Genomic DNA, 17145 nt, shown 5'->3' on the forward strand with positions numbered 1-17145 from the left:
CGTTGGTATATCACGTGACCGTTATCATTTTGGTTCGGTTTGTTTTCTCGTGCACGGTTCGCGCAATCAACATCCGATTTGTTGTTGTTCATTTGTGAGATTTTTCTTCACAGTTGTGAACATTTTCAGTAACAATAAAGTTCAGACAAGTAAGTGTCAATACAAAATGTTACAAACCCTTAAAACCAATAATTTTGCTAAGTCTTACGATATCTGGAGAGGGGATACAACCAGGACAGAACAGTTGGAACATGTCCAGGAGAGGTGAAACGAACGCACCCCAAGACACTGAAATTTGTCGTGACGTAGGCATTGTTGTGCATCGAGCGACATCTACCAGTCACATCAGAATACTAACTTTCAAAATTATTTCAAGCAATTGGGACATGGGGATTCCCATGGTATTTAGTCGATATAAAACCTGCTTTTTCTCTCCATTTGATAAAAACGTTATCTAAGTGTGTTACAGATTTTTATATTAACCAAATTATAATTTATTTTCGCTGGATGGAACTAGGGTGTGCGGCTTTAATTAGTGTTCCATTTGTTATTAATAAATAATAATTTTTATTAATTAAATTGTGTTTTTTTTACTAGTATCTAATTATCAGAAACACACCTATGTTACAATTACTTACCAGTGAGGTTTATTTACATCCAAAATTTAATGCTGAGAAGACTTAAAACAACATCAATTAACAACAAACTCAATAGCGTAAACACGTTTCTGACACAGGCAGCCAGCTTACACTACAAAAAATTGTCAATCTAAGGTCATTGTTCTTAGCCAATCAGAATATGGTATTTGCTTAATTAGCATTAACTGCGGACCCAGTGTGGTGGTAAAAATAGACATTGGTTTTTAGTTCATACTTGGGCTTGGATACTTCAAAAAAATACTGCAGGCATGAAATTGAAAACAATGTTACACACTGTTATTGTTAGACTGCTAAATCTCACTGGTGGTAAAATATTGTGTTACATTTGTGTTTAATTATCTGCAGGAGGTATGACCTTTTAAATGAACTTTGAGCAAACTTGCAATTTCGTGTTATTTATAAGGTGACGAAGTTGGGGGTGGGCTTATTTATGAATGAGTGCCTAATTTCTTAAATGCTATCAAAACGGAGGGGGGCTTATTCAAAGCGTCAAATACGGTAAGTACAGTGAACTACCCCTAAACCGTACACCCTCTGGACCAAATAAAAAGTCTGGTTGTAAAAGGTATACGGTTTAGAGAGGTTCTCTTCTGTACAGATATTGATAAAGCGGTCGCAAAAAACATCCGGTTTTGAGGGAATTCCGGTTTACCGAGGGTCCAGTTTTGAGAGGTTTCACTGTATATAAACAAATAATTTATAGGATTATGTAAAACCACAGTATAAGGAACTGTGGGGAAAAGTATAATACAATACAAATATCTAAGTATATTATAAAACTTTGTATAGAAATCAAAGTGTTTTAAAAACTTTAAAATTAATTGTGAGTGGATAACCTCATAAACTGAGCCTTTTTTTTTGACGTACACAACATAGTTAAATTGACAACGTGCCATCACGCTACGTAAGGGTTAAACAATCCTTTTAAAAAAAATGTTTAACCTGGATTGCAGGTGAACTCTGCATGGCACTGTTTTACCTTTGACAATGGCAGCCAATCGAGAGAGCTGTCTGAGATCTCACAGAACAGTCGGCCGGTGTCGCCTGCGCTGGGTCGCGGTGTGTTGACGCTGTCGATGTCGGGTTGTGAAGAGCACACTGGGGAAACAGTGGAGCACATCAAAATATACTGCAGACCCCCGGCCAGATCGTTTGACAGAGGTGAGCTTGTACTAACATACATATACTGCAGATCCTCGGGCAGATCGATCGACAGAAGTGAGCTTGTACTAACAGATATACTACAAACCCACGGGTTATATTCCACAAAATATGTTTTTTGTTAAAAGAGAAAACCATCCAAGTTTTTACAATTTGAAATAAATGGATATTTATTGTCATTGAATGTCCCATTTTTAAAAAATAAAGATTTGCTTCCTTTGGAGTTTTAAATTTAATCTTTTAGCTTTTTTTTTTTTTAATTCTGTTTGATCGTTTCGTGCTAGATTCACTATATATTGTGAGGGTTTTTTATGTCAATGTCATTAGATTATTACATATTCGTATTTACTGTAAACCACTATTTTTTTCATGAATACAGTATGCTCCTTGGTAAATTTTGGGAATGACCGACATTACCTTCATCTGGAAAGTAATGCATCCATATAAATATCATGACTCTAGTTCGGCATGAACATAAAATTTTCCTGCGTGAATTTTCTTTACCCTGGTTACAGTGGGTTCATGAATGTTTGTGTATGTGTGTGCGCCTACCTGCCTGCTTGTATATCAAAGTATGCCACAGTTTTTATGTTTTGTGTTTAGGTGTACTCAACGCGATGATGCAGAGGCCACCGGAGCGACTGTTGGCAAGACTGGATGTCGAACTGGACACCCCGGTGCGCAGTGCAAAGCTGATCGCCTCCATCATTCTGAGAGCCAGTCTGGGTGTCACGAAGCTAAAAACCTCGGCCACCAGTCAGGTTGGTCATTATGTGGTTTTATATATATATATAATATAATATCGGGTTACTATGCTTTGATATTGTGCTTATATGGTGAGGTTTAAATAACTGAAGCTAGCATGTTACACCGTTACCGAACCGAGCCAAATAATCAGGATATGAAAATGTCATCTCCTGATTTATTTGTTTTTAAAATAACCCTTTCAAGCAATATTTTAAAATGTTTTTGATATTATGCTTATATAGTGGGGTTTAGATAATTAAAATAACTCGCCTGTTACACCATTATCAAATTGAGCCCAATAACCACGATTAGAAAAGGTAGTAACCTAATATTTTTTTTAATAGTTTTTATCATGCAACATCTTTCAAGCCGGATTATTTTTTACTGTTTTTCTGTAAAATTATTTGTTTGTTCATTGTACAGGGGACAGTAGAGAATCAAATAATCTGTATCTTATATAGGATGCCCACAAGAACGAAACGGATCATCTCGGATATTTCGAAAGAATTTATGACCATTAAGACTTCTATTAAGGTGGGGTGGGACGTAGCCCAGTGGTAAAGCTTGATGCGCGGTCAGTCTGGGATCAATCCCCATCAGTGGGCCCATTAGGCTATTTCTCGCTCCAGCCAGTGCACCACGACTAGTATATCAAAGGCCATGGTATGCGTTATCCTGTCTGTGGGATGGTGCATATAAAAGATCCCTTCCTGCTAATCGGAAAGAGTAGCCCATGAAGTGGTGACAGCAGGTTTCCTCTCTCAATATCTGTTTGATCCTTAACCATATGTCTGACGCCATATAACCGTAAATAAAATGTGTTGAGTGTCGTTAAATAAAACATTTCCTTCCTTGTGTTGAAAAATATATGGTAATCCACTGTTACCGCGATACTGAAAAACCATTTCTCTTGGGTTCTGATGATCATAGGCCACGGAATCGTGTGGCTTGCAGCAGATGATCAATAAATATATTCTAGTGGTGTCCTTAAGCCAACTTTTTAACTTAGTACCCTTTCTTTTGTTTGTCTGTTAGAGAATTGTGTTGAGATGTCCAGCTGACAAGGTTGCGGGTGACACCATTCGGCTGAGGAACGCGGGTAACATCAGCATGCGAGTTGAGTTGTTTCTGTCCATCTTCGAAGACATGTTTGCGATAGAGCCGAACTTCGTCACAATTCCAGCGCATTCATTCGCATTAATCTCTGTCAAGTTTTTACCAAAGAAACAAGCCATCACTGCATACAAGACGTAAGTTGCATTGTTTTTTTTAGATGTCTGATAAAATTCTTGGAATTTATTGTGATCGATATTCTTCTTTTTGTAATAGTTCAGCCTGACCTCTTGAACTTTGAACATTTCCCCCTTTTAACAAAGCATAAAGGTACTGAGGTTTGTGTAAGCATTGACGAAGAAAAAAACAAAAAGAAAAAAAATCTTCAGTTCTAAGAATAAAAACGAGTTAATTATAAAAAAGTAGAATTTCACATTAAGTACATTTCCCTATTTGAAAGTATTGGTGTGCAATCATGGCAATCAAGAAAATAGTTATGGCAAATAATATGCCATGGAAAGATAATCTCGAAAGCCTTTCTTTTCTTTTTTTTACAGCAGTTTTGAGTTTAATGAGTAAGAGGAGATTAATGTGTCAATATTACAAAGGTGGGACGTAGCTCAGTGGTAAAAATGCTCATTTGATGGGCTGTTGGTTTGGGATCCATCCCTTGCTGCTAATCGGAAAGAGTAGTCCATGAAGTGGCGACAGCAGGTTTCGTCTCAATATTTTTGTGTTCCTTAACCATATGTCCTATGCCATATAACCGTAATTAAATGTGTTGAGTGCGTCGTTAAATAATTCATTTCCTTCCTTCCTTCAATATTACAAAAAATTAAAATTAAAAAAAGTGACATAAAATGTAATGTTCCATGGCAAAATTAATGCTACGGAAAAGTGAAAAACCCGTTCCAATCTTCAAAGCATTGCCGATTGCCATAGTTGATTAGCAGGGTTGCCATAGTTGATTAGCAGGGTTGCCATAGTTGATTAGCAGGGTTGGTATGTTTCTTGATTGTACAGATACAATTCATTTAGGGCTATACTACCACAATGAACGAATACTGATAGTATGTACAAAATATAATTTAATGTATTGCTTTAGTCAGATCGATCCCCGTCGGTGGGCCCATTGGGCAGTTTCTCATTCCAGCCAGTGCACCACGACTGGTATATCAAAGGCTGTGGGATGGTGCATACAAAAGATCCCTTGCTGCTAATGAAACAATGTAATGGGTTTCCTTTCTAAGATTATAAAATGACCAAATATTGTACATCGAATTGCCGATGATCAGTAAACAAGTGTGCTCTACTGGTGGTGTTAAACAGGCTCTGTTAATGAAAAAGATGTTAATTGTCTCACTTGATGAGGGGCGGGACATAGCACAGTGGTAAAGTGCTCGTCTCACGTGCGGTTAGTCTAGGATCGATCCCCGTCGGTGGTCTCATCCCAGCCAGTGCACCACATGGTATGTGCTGTCCTGTTTGTGGGATGATACATATAAAAGATCTTATGCTATTAAAGGGACACACCCTAGTTGTTAACCATTACGCCGTTGTTTTTTGCTATTAAACCCATTTTTTCACAAATAAAATTGCACTTTACTTACCGTTTTTTAGAATATACATTTCCATTCACCTGAAGTGTTTTTTGGTAATCCTGGTAATCCTGGTGTTTGTAATACCACAAAATGCATTTTTTGTATTTCTTAAAAAGCCACGTGCCTCTGAGAAAAAAACGTTGAGCAGACAAGGTCTAATCTATTTTTAGAGAGGATATTCCCATTTCAATGTCACAGACGTTGGTATACCACGTGACCGTTATCATTTTGGTTCGGTTTGTTTTCTCGTGCACGGTTCGCGCAATCAACATCCGATTTGTTGTAGTTAGCTTGTTGTTCATTTGTGAGGGTTTTTTTCACAGTTCGTGAACATTTTCATTAACAATAAAGTTCAGACAAGTAAGTATCTCAATACAAAACGTTACAAACCCTTAAAACCAATAATTTTGCTGCTAAGTCTTACAATATCTGGAGAGGGGATACAACCTTGGGGGATGGGGGTGGGGGACACAAGCTATATTGTTACCTTTATTTAAATAGAGTAGGGAAAAAAAATCTTACATTTTCGTCCTGGGGAGGGGAAGTGCCTCTACACCCCTGATGATGACAACAACGACTACTACTACTACTACTACTACTACCACCATCCCCCCAAAAAACAAAAATACAACAAAAAAAAAAAACTAAAATACAACAAACAAAAAAACTACTACCACCACCACCCACCACCCACCACCACCAATAATAAACGGTGCATCTAATTGCTAATAACAATAGGTTAGGCACTAGTACCCGGTTCCGAATAGCGAATGTAGGCTAATTGTGGTTTATACAAAATATATAAAATTTATTATTTCAAACACTCTAGTATAGTCAACATGGTCAGTGTCGTCTTATTCCCATTCAAGTATCATGCAGCAGCCACTTCCTAAACAGAAGCACCCACGTTCGTAAAGTAACTTCTGTTCCAAACTCATTCCGTTCGCTGTCCAGGACAGAACAGTTGGAACATGTCCAGGAGAGGTGAAAGGAACGCACCCCAAGTCTGTGCGCACTCTGAAATTTGTCGTGACATAGGCATTTTTGTGCTTCGAGCGACATCTAACGGTGACATCAGAATACTAACTTTCAAAATTATTTCAAGCGATTGGGACATTGGGATTCCCATGGTATTTATCGATATAAAACCTGCTTTTTCACTCCATTTTATAAAAACGTGATCTAAGTGTGTTACAGGTTTGTAGATTAACCAAAATTATAATTTATTTTTGCTGGATGTAACTAGGGTGTGCGGCTTTAATGGAAAAGTGGCGGGTTTCCTTTCTAAGACTGTCAGAATTACCAAATGTTTGACATTCAATAGCCGATGATTAATAAATCAATGTGCCCTAGTGGTGTCGTCGTTAAACAAAACAAACTTACTTAACACTCTGTCTCTGTCTGTCTGTCTGTCTGTCTTTATGTCTCTCTCTCTCTGTCTCTCTCTCTCTCTCTCTCTCTCTCTCTTCTAAAAAAAAAAATCATATATTATACACCAAATAACCATAGTTTAAGAATGAGTTGTAAAGGAAATATTCTTTTTCTCTCCTTGCTGAACAGGCTGTTGATCATGTTGACTGAGCCGGAGTCGCAGGCGTACGAACTGCAGCTGACCGGTGAAGTGCAGGCCACCCTGACCCCGACCCCGACCCCGACCCCGACCCCGACCCGGGTTGCTCTGGCTGCTTCCTGTGTGCTGGGTAACAAGACGGCTCTTGTGTTCGGTTGTGTGGTGATCGGGCAGGAAAAGTAAGTACTGTACTCGACCTTCTATATTGACTGCTCCATCTAGAATATTATTATGGTGTTTGTAAAAACAGTTTCCACATTCTCCGTCCAAAACAGAATGTTCATCAGGTTGCAGTAGGCGATGATTTCCCATGGTTACTGAAGCCTCCACCGCCTACTTTCCTTGGTTACAATTATAGATATTTGTGCACTCTGTAAATATAGGGGGCGTGACGTAGCCCAGTGGTAAGACGCGCGGTCGGTGTGGGATCGATCCCTGTCGGTGTGCCCACTGAGCTATTTCTCGCTCCAGCCAGTGCACCACAACTGGTACATCAAAGGCCGTGGTATGTGTTATCCTGTCTATGGGATGGTGCATATTAAAGATCTCTTGCTGCTAATCGAAAAGCTTAGCCCATGAAGTGGCGACAGTGGGTTTCCTATCTCAATATCTATGTGGTCCTTAACCATATGTCTGACGCCATATAACCGTAAATTAAATGTGTTGAGTGCATCTAAAACATTTCTTTCTTTCTGTAAATATAGCTGCCATGGGCAGGATGTAGCCCAGTGGTTCAGTGGTATAGCACTCGCCTGATACATGGTTGGTCTCGGATCGATCTCCATGAGTGGGCCCATTGGGCTATTTCTAGTCCAGCCAGTTAACCACGTCTGGTATATTAAAGGTTGTAGTCTGTGCTTCCCTGTCTGGTATGGTGTGGTATATTAAAGGTTGTTGTATGTGCTACCCTGTCTGTGGTATGGTGTATATAAAAAATCTCTTGATACTAATGGAAAAATGTAGCGGGTTTCCTCTCAAAAAGAAAGAAATGTTTTATTTAACAACGCACTCAACACATTTTTATTTACGGTTATATGGCGTCAGACATATGATTAAGGACCACACAGAGTTTGAGAGAGCAAACCCGCTGTCGCCACTACATGGGCTACTCTTTCCGATTAGCAGCAAGGGATCTTTTATTTGCGCTTCCCACAGGCAGGATAGCACAATACATGGCCTTTGTTGAACCAGTTATGGATCACTGGTCGGTGCAAGTGGTTTACACCTACCCATTGAGCCTTGCGGAGCACTCACTCGGGGTTTGGAGTCGATATCTGGATTAAAAATCCCATGCCTCGACTGAGATCCGAACCCAGTACCTACCGACCAGCCTGTAGACCAATGGCCTAACCACGACGCCACCGAGGCCGGTATGTTTCCTTTCTAAGACTATAGGTCCAAATTACCAAATGTTTGACATCAAATTGCCGATGATTAATAAATCAATGTCAGGGCTCACCTTGGATCAAAAATACTTGTAACCAAAAAAATTGCCAAATGGGATTTTTATTACCCGTAATGAAAATGTTTTAGCGAAAATTGTTTTGAGCAGTACTGTATAAAGTATTTATATATAAATATGAAAATGCATCTTTTTCAGCTAATTGTGTACAAACTGGAATAAATCTGAATAACAAAACCATATTACCTGATCAAAATCGAAGACAGCAATGGGGGTAGGGACAGTTAATATATTTTTCAGTGGAGGAGATATGCAGAGTTGGAAGCCAATGCCCCCTGCAAACACCCACCCCAACTTCAAAGGCCTATGACAATAATAAAAATTTGAGAGCCAGTACTCTTCTTTATTCTTTTTTTTAAAATAGAGTTCATTATTTCTTTAAAATAGCAATCTTTATGTTACTTTGAACTGCTTGTTGTTGATTTCAGCTTGTAAAATACGTAGCCTAAGAATGCCGACTTCACGTTATTACAACTATTCCATTTACGTCAAAACTTTTTGATTATAAAGATAATGAATTGAAATTTACAGTCTGTTTAAAATCCAGCTAACTTTTGTGATGTCACCTCAATTTATATAATATTTTATCTAACAAATGTAAGGATTATTGTAAAGTAATTGTATTCAGTGTATGTTTAACTGCAATTTTTATAAATACTGCATGTTCATTTCCCTCGATAGTGATATGCATGAATGCGAAATTAACAAAGACCACGGAAATAAAGGAACAAAACAGCAATTAAGTATTCATTGATGCAAACAACTATTTCGTTTTTTTTTTTTTTACAAAGTTACATCAAGATTTACTTGCGTGTAATCATATTGTTTAATGTCCACAACGATGTCTCTTGTGACGTGCAACAGTCTTGGCTGGCTGTTAAGTATGACCTATATGCACACTGAGAGCAGCTAATGTTCGCAAACTATGTGATTGGTTCCTGACATGGAACTCGGCCCTAGCCTACTTGTCTTTCGGCACGGAACTAGCATGTGTATTGAGAAACTGACACGCATTGTTGGTCCGGTTTTATTACTTTGGTTCAAAGACTTTAGAAAGTTAAAATAACAAGCTACAGTTTTTTCAGGCTTTTCTTTCCATTAAAATTAATAACTGTGATTATTAAAAGAAGCAAACATTATTATGCTGTATTCTGGATGACACCATTTCTCATTACCGGTCGCGAGATCGCTATTAATTACACTAATTGAATATTTGGTATTATTATTATATTTCAGATGTCTGATAAATTATGTAACTGTTTGTTCGCATCAAAAGATAGAAAATTTTAGCCACTTACAAATTTTATTTGCCATTTTTGGTAATAATTAGCCAATGGCTAATTTGGCTATTGACAGCGCAAGCCCTGAATGTACTCTAGTGGTGTCGTTAAACAAAAGAAACTTTGATATAGCTGCCGAATGTTCTCAGCCTCATACTTTTAAAAGATAATAAGCTACCCTCCTCATATTCAAAATCATGGCTTCTAGTATTTTTACAAAATCCACCAGCCAAGGGATTGGTGATTTTAAAATTTATTAGCCACAATTAAAAATTCACTAGGCGTATTTTACTTAATGCGATTTTACTCATAGTAATAATCAAATATGTTACCTAAAGAGGGAGATAGAGCTTAAAAACCCTAAGATATGGGGGTGGGGTCAGGGTATTAATATTTACAAAATAGACTTAAATGCAGCATTTGACAACTTATTTTCACTAGCCGTTGGGCATGGCAATATTAGTTGTTAACTAGCCCAACATTAAATATCACTAGCCATGGGAGTGGGGCTACCATAATCTAGAAGCCTTGACCAAATCCTATATGTGAGTTAGTGGTTCTGCAAGGTGCTAGAAGTTCCTTGGCGATATACTTGTGGTTCTGTTGTAACTTCGTCTAGTTTGTTATTATATCGATGACACACCAAACACCCAAAGAGCTTTACACAGTTATGTTATTAATTTTCAAAAACCATATCCATCTTTGCCGATGTGTGAAAGTTCGAAAATGTAAAAGAGAAAACAGTGACACCTGTCTAAACTGGATCATGTCGGGGGCCTAATATTTATATATTTATCCAATTTAGACAGGATCTGGGGGCGGGATTTAGCTCAGTCGGTTGAGTGCTCGCTTGAGGTGCTTGTGTCGCAGGATCAAACCACCTTAGTGGGTCCTTTCAACTGATAGGTTTTTTTCTCATTCCAGCCAGAACACCACAACTGGTCAAAGGCCGTGGTATGTGCTTTCCTGTCTGGGAAGGTGCATACAAAAGATCCCTTGCTGCATTAATTTTTTTTAGCGGGTTTCCTTTATTGACTATGTGTTAGAATTACAAATGTTTGACATCCAATAGCAATGTGCTCTAGTGGTGTCATTAAACAAAACAAACATTTTTAGACGGGATCTGATGTTTAGAGAGTCACATTTTACCATTTTTTTAATTATGGACCATAAAACTGCCAGTTTGACAGGATTCTGGTTTGTTCAGTGTCCAGTTTAGAAAGGTTTCAAAATATACTGATGCTTTTGAAATTGTTTGCTATCAGCCATTGAAAATCTTGTCTCAGTTTTTAAAAAAAACCCAATTTTTGCAGGCTGCTGAGGACGGTTATTAAGAATTCAGGACCTTCGACGGTTACAGTCAGCGTGGCAATCCAGAGTGAATCGACTGATTTTCAGGTTAAAGTGACACTCTAGTTTTTAAACACTACCGCATAGTTTTCATTATTAGAGCCGCTTCAGGTAACTGAAATCAGACATGGCTTAGAGTTTATTGTTTTAGATTGTCTATTTCCGTGCATCCGAAGTGTTTCTGGCCTGGTGCTTATAAAACTTTTAGAGTCTTAGAATCGAGACTCTAATATAGAGTCTGAGACAGTAACACTATGGCAACGCCATACAAATTGCATGCATGTGACGTCACATAAGATTGAGTCTAGACTCTTAAAAGTCTTATAAGCACGGGCCTGGTCATCCCGGTGTTTCCAATACAACAACATGCATTTTTCATAATTTTAAAACACATGTACGTCTGAGAAGTAACAGTTATGGAGACAGGGTCTAGTTTGTGTTTTTTTGAGGAGGTTTCCTTGTTTCATTGTCATACTCTTGTTTGACCCTCCCTATTGTAACTTTATCCAAATGTGTTACAGGTGTTTAGATTAAGCAAACTGGGAAAAAATTTCTTCCAAAATATAACAGTTCAAAGATCGATGCATTTTAGTAATACATTTTAAACTATTTTGTGCCATTTCAGATGTCCATTTTTGTGGGTTGTAACTAGGGTCTGCGACTTTAAAATCGTCACACTACTCTGGTCAACAAGGTTTAGAACTGGGATAAAGGTTCCCATGTTGTATATATGGTAGTGTTGGTATAAAGTGCTCCTACTGGCAGTAGCTAGTGTGAATTTCCCTCTTAGCTCAGTTAGTAGAGCGCTGGACTGAGAGTCCGTGGTTTGAATCCCTCAGTGGAGGTTGATTTTTCTGTTACATTTGGAGCCGACGTGTGTGTTCGTAACACAAGAAAGCAATTATAACCCATAGAACAATACAAATATTTGTTCATATATCTTGGCTTGCAAGACAAATTACTTTTATTTCATAACTTATGAAGTTGACTTCTAAGGATGTCAGACAATTTATTTTCTTATGTTGCAAACTGATATGTATGGAAATTGTGATATGTTGTAGAGATTTTAGTTTTTATTGTTGCAGGTTTATATAACGTGTGGAAATCATGATATGCAGACTAAGACATTTTAGTTTCTAATGTTTCTTTATGTATAGTTGCAAGAAGTGGTGAACAGTTCTGGTGAAGCGTTGAACCCAGCGAGCGTCGTACTGAATCCCGGAGACAGGTCTACCATTAGCGTGCGGTTTGCTCCATCCTCGCTCATTTGCTGTACAGGAAAAATCGCCTTCCGACATAGTGGAGCAAAATTTTCTGTTAGTACAATAATGGAACTTGGTTATTATTAAATTAAAAAAAATAAAAAATAAAACTTTGGAATTGGAGGGAAAGTGCTGTTTAAAAAACTTGGTTTATAGTTGCACCTATGGATAGTTATCACGGTGAATTGAAAAAGTTTATGGTAGGCAAAACATTTAATTCTAGTGTGGGATTTAGCTCAGTCGGTTGAGGTGCTTGCGTCACGAGATCGAACCACCTTGGTGGAAAAAAATTCAACTAGTACGCCACAACTGTGGTATGTGCTTTTCTGTCTGGAAAAGTGAATATAAAAGATCTGTTGCTGTATTAGAAAAAATGTAGTGGGTTTCTTCTATGTGTCCAAGTACCAAATGTTAAGCTCCAATAGCCTATGAGTATAATCAATGTGCTCCAGTGGTGTCATTAAACAAAACACACTTTAACATTTAATTCTGTCTCAGTCAGAAAGCTGTGCTAGAAAAACTTTTGAACACACGTCCTTTTTCATTGGTTAATTGGCCTCGTCATTTATGAGGTAGATTGTCGTTGCTACCTGTTGATTATGTAAGTAAAGGTAGTACATGAATATATACTACTCAAAAGAATTTAAGGGTCAAAAATTTATAACCAAATAAGTTTCAGAGTGTATTAGATTGATGATGTAAACTACACCAAATTTTTTTTTAATTTAAAATCTGGCTTGTGCTCTCCCCCCCCCCCCCCCCCAACTAGAGTCAACACTGGCCCTCTCACTAAAGATTGTGGCTTCCCCCCCCCTCCAGATATTGTTCCTACAGCCCTGGTTCAGCAAGTCTGTAGTACTTGTATCTACTTGTATACAATATATAACAAATCGTCAAACATTTATTTAACACAAAAATCACTGATGTCGGCTAAACTAAACTGAAGTGATCCGAGTCTTAGACATGAGGTTATACATATACCTGTATCATGTATTTACTGTTACCATACTATAATAATGTTAGGTACTTTTATTATCACTTCATGACTCCTTTTTTAATTCAAAAATATAGTTACGTTGAACTTTTTTTAAAAGATACAAATGTAATTAATTATAATATACTACTCAAAAGAATTTAAGGGTCAAAAATTTATAACCAAATAAGTTTCAGAGTGTATTAGATTGATGATGTAAACTACAGCAAATTTTTTATTTATTGTTCCATATTTACAAAAAACCACAAATAAACGTCACTGTATACAAGAAAGTCACATGACATGCTGTCAAAGTTGAAGGTTGTCAAACATGGATTTTACACATTAGAACATTCGTTTAATAGTGTGTGAATCCACCCCTGGCGCGAATACACTCGACACATCGTAGCCTCATGCTGTTGATCAGACGTCTGAAGAACTCTTGGGGTATGGTCTGCCACTCTGCCATAAGAAGTTGACCCAGGTCATGAAGGTTGGCCGGAGGGGCATGGTTATCCCGAACTCTCCTGCCTAATTCGTCCCAGGCGTGCTCTATTGGGGCCAAGTCAGGCGAATATGCTGGCCAATCCATCCTGGCGATACCTTGTTGTCTGAGAAAGTCCGTTACCACCCTGGCACGGTGGGGTCTGGCATTGTCATCCTGCAGAACTGCCCAGCCACCAATCTGCTGAAGGCCTGGGAGAACCAACGGCCGGATAATCTCATTCAGATAGCGGATTCCATTCAGATTGCCATCCACCACATAGAGGGGGGTCCTGTGGTGGATAGAGATACCACCACCGAACCGGTGACGTTGTCTAACGTTAACATCAGCGAAGCGCTCCCCAGGATGTCTGTAGACACGAACCCAACCGTCGTTGAACTGGAGACTAAACCTGGACTCATCAGTGAACATCACTCGACCCCACTGAACACGTTGCCACCGCGGATGAAGCGTGCACCAGTGACGTCTGGCCGTTCTGTGACGTGGTAGGAGTGGTGGTCGAACAGCCTGGCGACGGCAGCGTAGATTATTGGCTCTCAGACGATTGCGTATGGTTTGATCAGACACTCGAGTTCCAGTCGCAGTCCGCAGATTGTCACGTAATCGGCGTGCAGTGGTTGTGCGTTGACGTAGAGCCATATTGGTGATGTAGCGGTCATCTCTATTTGTAGTGCTTCGGGGTCTTCCCGAACATGGACGATTTCGAACAGAATTCGTTGATTGGTACCGTTGCCACAGTCGGCCAACGACACTCTGACTGACACCAAGTCTCAGAGCAACATTTCTTTGCGTATTGCCATCCTGAAGTCAAGCAATAGCCCTTCCTCGATCTTCGATAGTCAGTTGAAGTCGTACCATTGTCGAATTTGGAGTGTGCACCGTACACGAACGCAAGCTCCAATTATACGGAAATTCAGCATTGGGAACATGGAATACACGTGCAAAGCGTGCAAATGAAGCGCTTTGTGAAAAAGCAAGTTATGGGCACTTAGGGCGAAAGCGAAAGGTCTGCTAATTTACGTGCAAATGTAAGCATGTTTTCGCCATTAGAACTAGTCGACAGTGTCAATGACAGTGGATTTTAATTCATTTATGGGTTGCTTAGACCCACTTTCGTCAAAATGGAACAATACCATGCGTGACGACATGGTCTAGCTAATATAATTGACATTCAGAAAATAATGTCGAAAATATCGTCTGACCCTTAAATTCTTTTGAGTAGTATATCATTTCGTCTTATTTTCGTGCTTGTATCCAATTAAGGTTTAAGCACACTGTCCTGGTTATACATCTCGCCTATCTAAGCTCTCTATCCTGGACAGTGGGGTATAGGTTAGTATGTGGTCTTGCACGTACCCAGGGCCGAGACATAGTCCAGTGGTAAAGCACTGGCTTGATGTATGGTCTGTCTGAGATTGATCCCTATCGGTGGGCCCATTGGGCTATTTCTCCTTCCAGTCCGTGCACCACGACTGGGAGGAGGCCATGGTATGTGCTATCCTGCCTGTCAGATGGTGCATATAAAAGATCCCATGCTACTAATGGAAAAATGTAGCGAGTTTCCATTCAAAGAATGTGTGTCATAATTAATAGGCAAACCAAGCTGCTGGTTAATAAATCAATGTGCAGACTTATATCTGTTTGATAAATTTTAAAACATTATATATTTTCAGATTGGGTTGTCTGGTTATGGTGGTACAGGCAGCATTGCACTGGAAAGGGTCAGCAATATGGGCGGGGGTCAGTTTATGGCCAACATCGGCACACTGTCACTGGGAGTGAACTCCGTCACTGAAGTGGTACTCAGAAATACGGGAACACGAGCTGCATATGTGAAGGCGCTGGTCTGCAGTGGTAAGAGATTTACATCACGCGACCGTTTACCATGAAGGGCGACTGTTCATCATCGCACTGTAGTGATTAGTACGGTGGGGTGGTATCTAGCTTATTCGGTAGAGTGCTCAAAAGCCTGTATTGTGTGCTGTTCTGTCTGTGGGGAAAGTGCATATCCCTTGCTACTAATGGAAAAAATTAAGCAGGTTTCCTCTGTCAGAATTAACAAATGTTGGATATAAAATTTATTAATTGAGTGAAACATTTTGTTGCTTTTTAAAAGAACAAATGGATTAGGCACAAGTTATGCAACTTATTAGGCTTTCTCCATAAAACCTGTCACGACAATAATATGTTTTTGCAATTTAAAAATGAACAGAAATAAATTTTGAAAGAGAAAAAAAGAATAAAGGAAACTGAGAAAAGATGCAATAAATGTTCTCTTTGTGTTTGATAACTAGCAGCACATTTAGAGGAAATCAAGGTTATATATAATAAAACAAATATCTTATGTAACCAGAATTCAGTTCACCTAGGTAACTGATTGTTTGGTTTCTTGAATTCATGGGAGAGGGACGTAGCTCAGTGGTACAGCGCTTGTTTGCTGCGCGGTCGGTCTGGGATCGATCGCCGTCGGGCCCATTGGGCTATTTCTCGTTCCAGCGAGTGCACCACGACTGGCATATCAAAGGCCGTGGTATGTGCTATCCTGTCTGTGGGATGGTGCATATAAAACGGGGTTCGTACGCGTTTTGGAAAGTCTTGGAAAGTTTTGGAAATTCGTCAGTGTTTTCCAGGACCTTAAAAGTTTTGGAAAATCAGGTTTTGTTACCTTGGCTATGGAAAAGTTATGGAAAATTATGTCCTTGCCGTAAATAAAATTGTATGAAAGACTGGTTTGTTTCACCAATATTTAGCCCCGACCCAACGCCCCATTTTAGCCAATATAATGAGGTGCCGTTATAGCCTAGCCAACGAAAATGGTTCCGTTTTGGTAGTGGTTCAGTTTTAGCTAGCCCGAGTACTCTGACTGTAAGAGAGCTAGACGGACATTTGGACATAAATACGCTCTCATTACAGTCAGAGACCAAGCTATGTATTTTTTTGGCAATTCCCGACAACCAAAAAGTTGGCAAACATTTCCGCTCTAATACCACAACAATCCTATGTTTGACGTCAAATACATTTACATCGACCATTTTCGAGTTGATTGATTAAAAGAAAATCAGATATTAATCACTAATACACACACTACAGAAAGAAACCCGACAGCACTCACATTCAGCTAAGCTTCGGGAAACTCCGGACAGCAGAATTCTAAGTTTGCCGACCTATATCGTGACGATGCGTCACATGATTGTCCACTCAGCCATTCCGTCTTCCAGGGGCCGTCTCAAAACGACAAGTGCCCGACAATCACCAAAAAAAGTTTGTTTTGTGTAATGACACCACTACAGCACATTGATTCATCAATCATCGGCTATTGGATGTAAAATATTTGGTAATTTTATCACTGTGTTAGAGAGGAAACCATGTTGTAACGTCACTTGGTATGAGACGGCCCTTGTAACTGTTGCACAAGGCGGAATCGCCCAGTGGGCGATCACGTGATCTACGTCACGAAATAGGTCACCGAGCTTTGTAATTCTTGCGACGGAGTGTCACGAAGCGTAGCTGAATGTGGGTGTT

At 39.2% G+C, this 17145-nt stretch overlaps 1 protein-coding gene across 3 annotated transcripts in view; it reads left to right on the forward strand.

Moving 5' to 3' along the window:
* Positions 1-17145, forward strand: part of LOC121388118 (centrosomal protein of 192 kDa-like) — a 119930-nt gene that overhangs the window by 62249 nt on the left and 40536 nt on the right. For all 3 annotated transcript variants that reach the window (XM_041519343.1, XM_041519340.1, XM_041519342.1), the window contains 7 exons: positions 1613-1820; positions 2424-2581; positions 3603-3817; positions 6782-6970; positions 10847-10931; positions 12041-12199; positions 15297-15477. In XM_041519343.1, coding sequence (XP_041375277.1) covers positions 1613-1820; positions 2424-2581; positions 3603-3817; positions 6782-6970; positions 10847-10931; positions 12041-12199; positions 15297-15477 — 1195 coding nt within the window. The remainder of the gene's footprint in view (positions 1-1612; positions 1821-2423; positions 2582-3602; positions 3818-6781; positions 6971-10846; positions 10932-12040; positions 12200-15296; positions 15478-17145) is intronic.

The sequence above is a fragment of the Gigantopelta aegis genome, chromosome 14, assembly GCF_016097555.1.
Source record: "Gigantopelta aegis isolate Gae_Host chromosome 14, Gae_host_genome, whole genome shotgun sequence".
Classification (NCBI taxonomy): domain Eukaryota; kingdom Metazoa; phylum Mollusca; class Gastropoda; order Neomphalida; family Peltospiridae; genus Gigantopelta; species Gigantopelta aegis.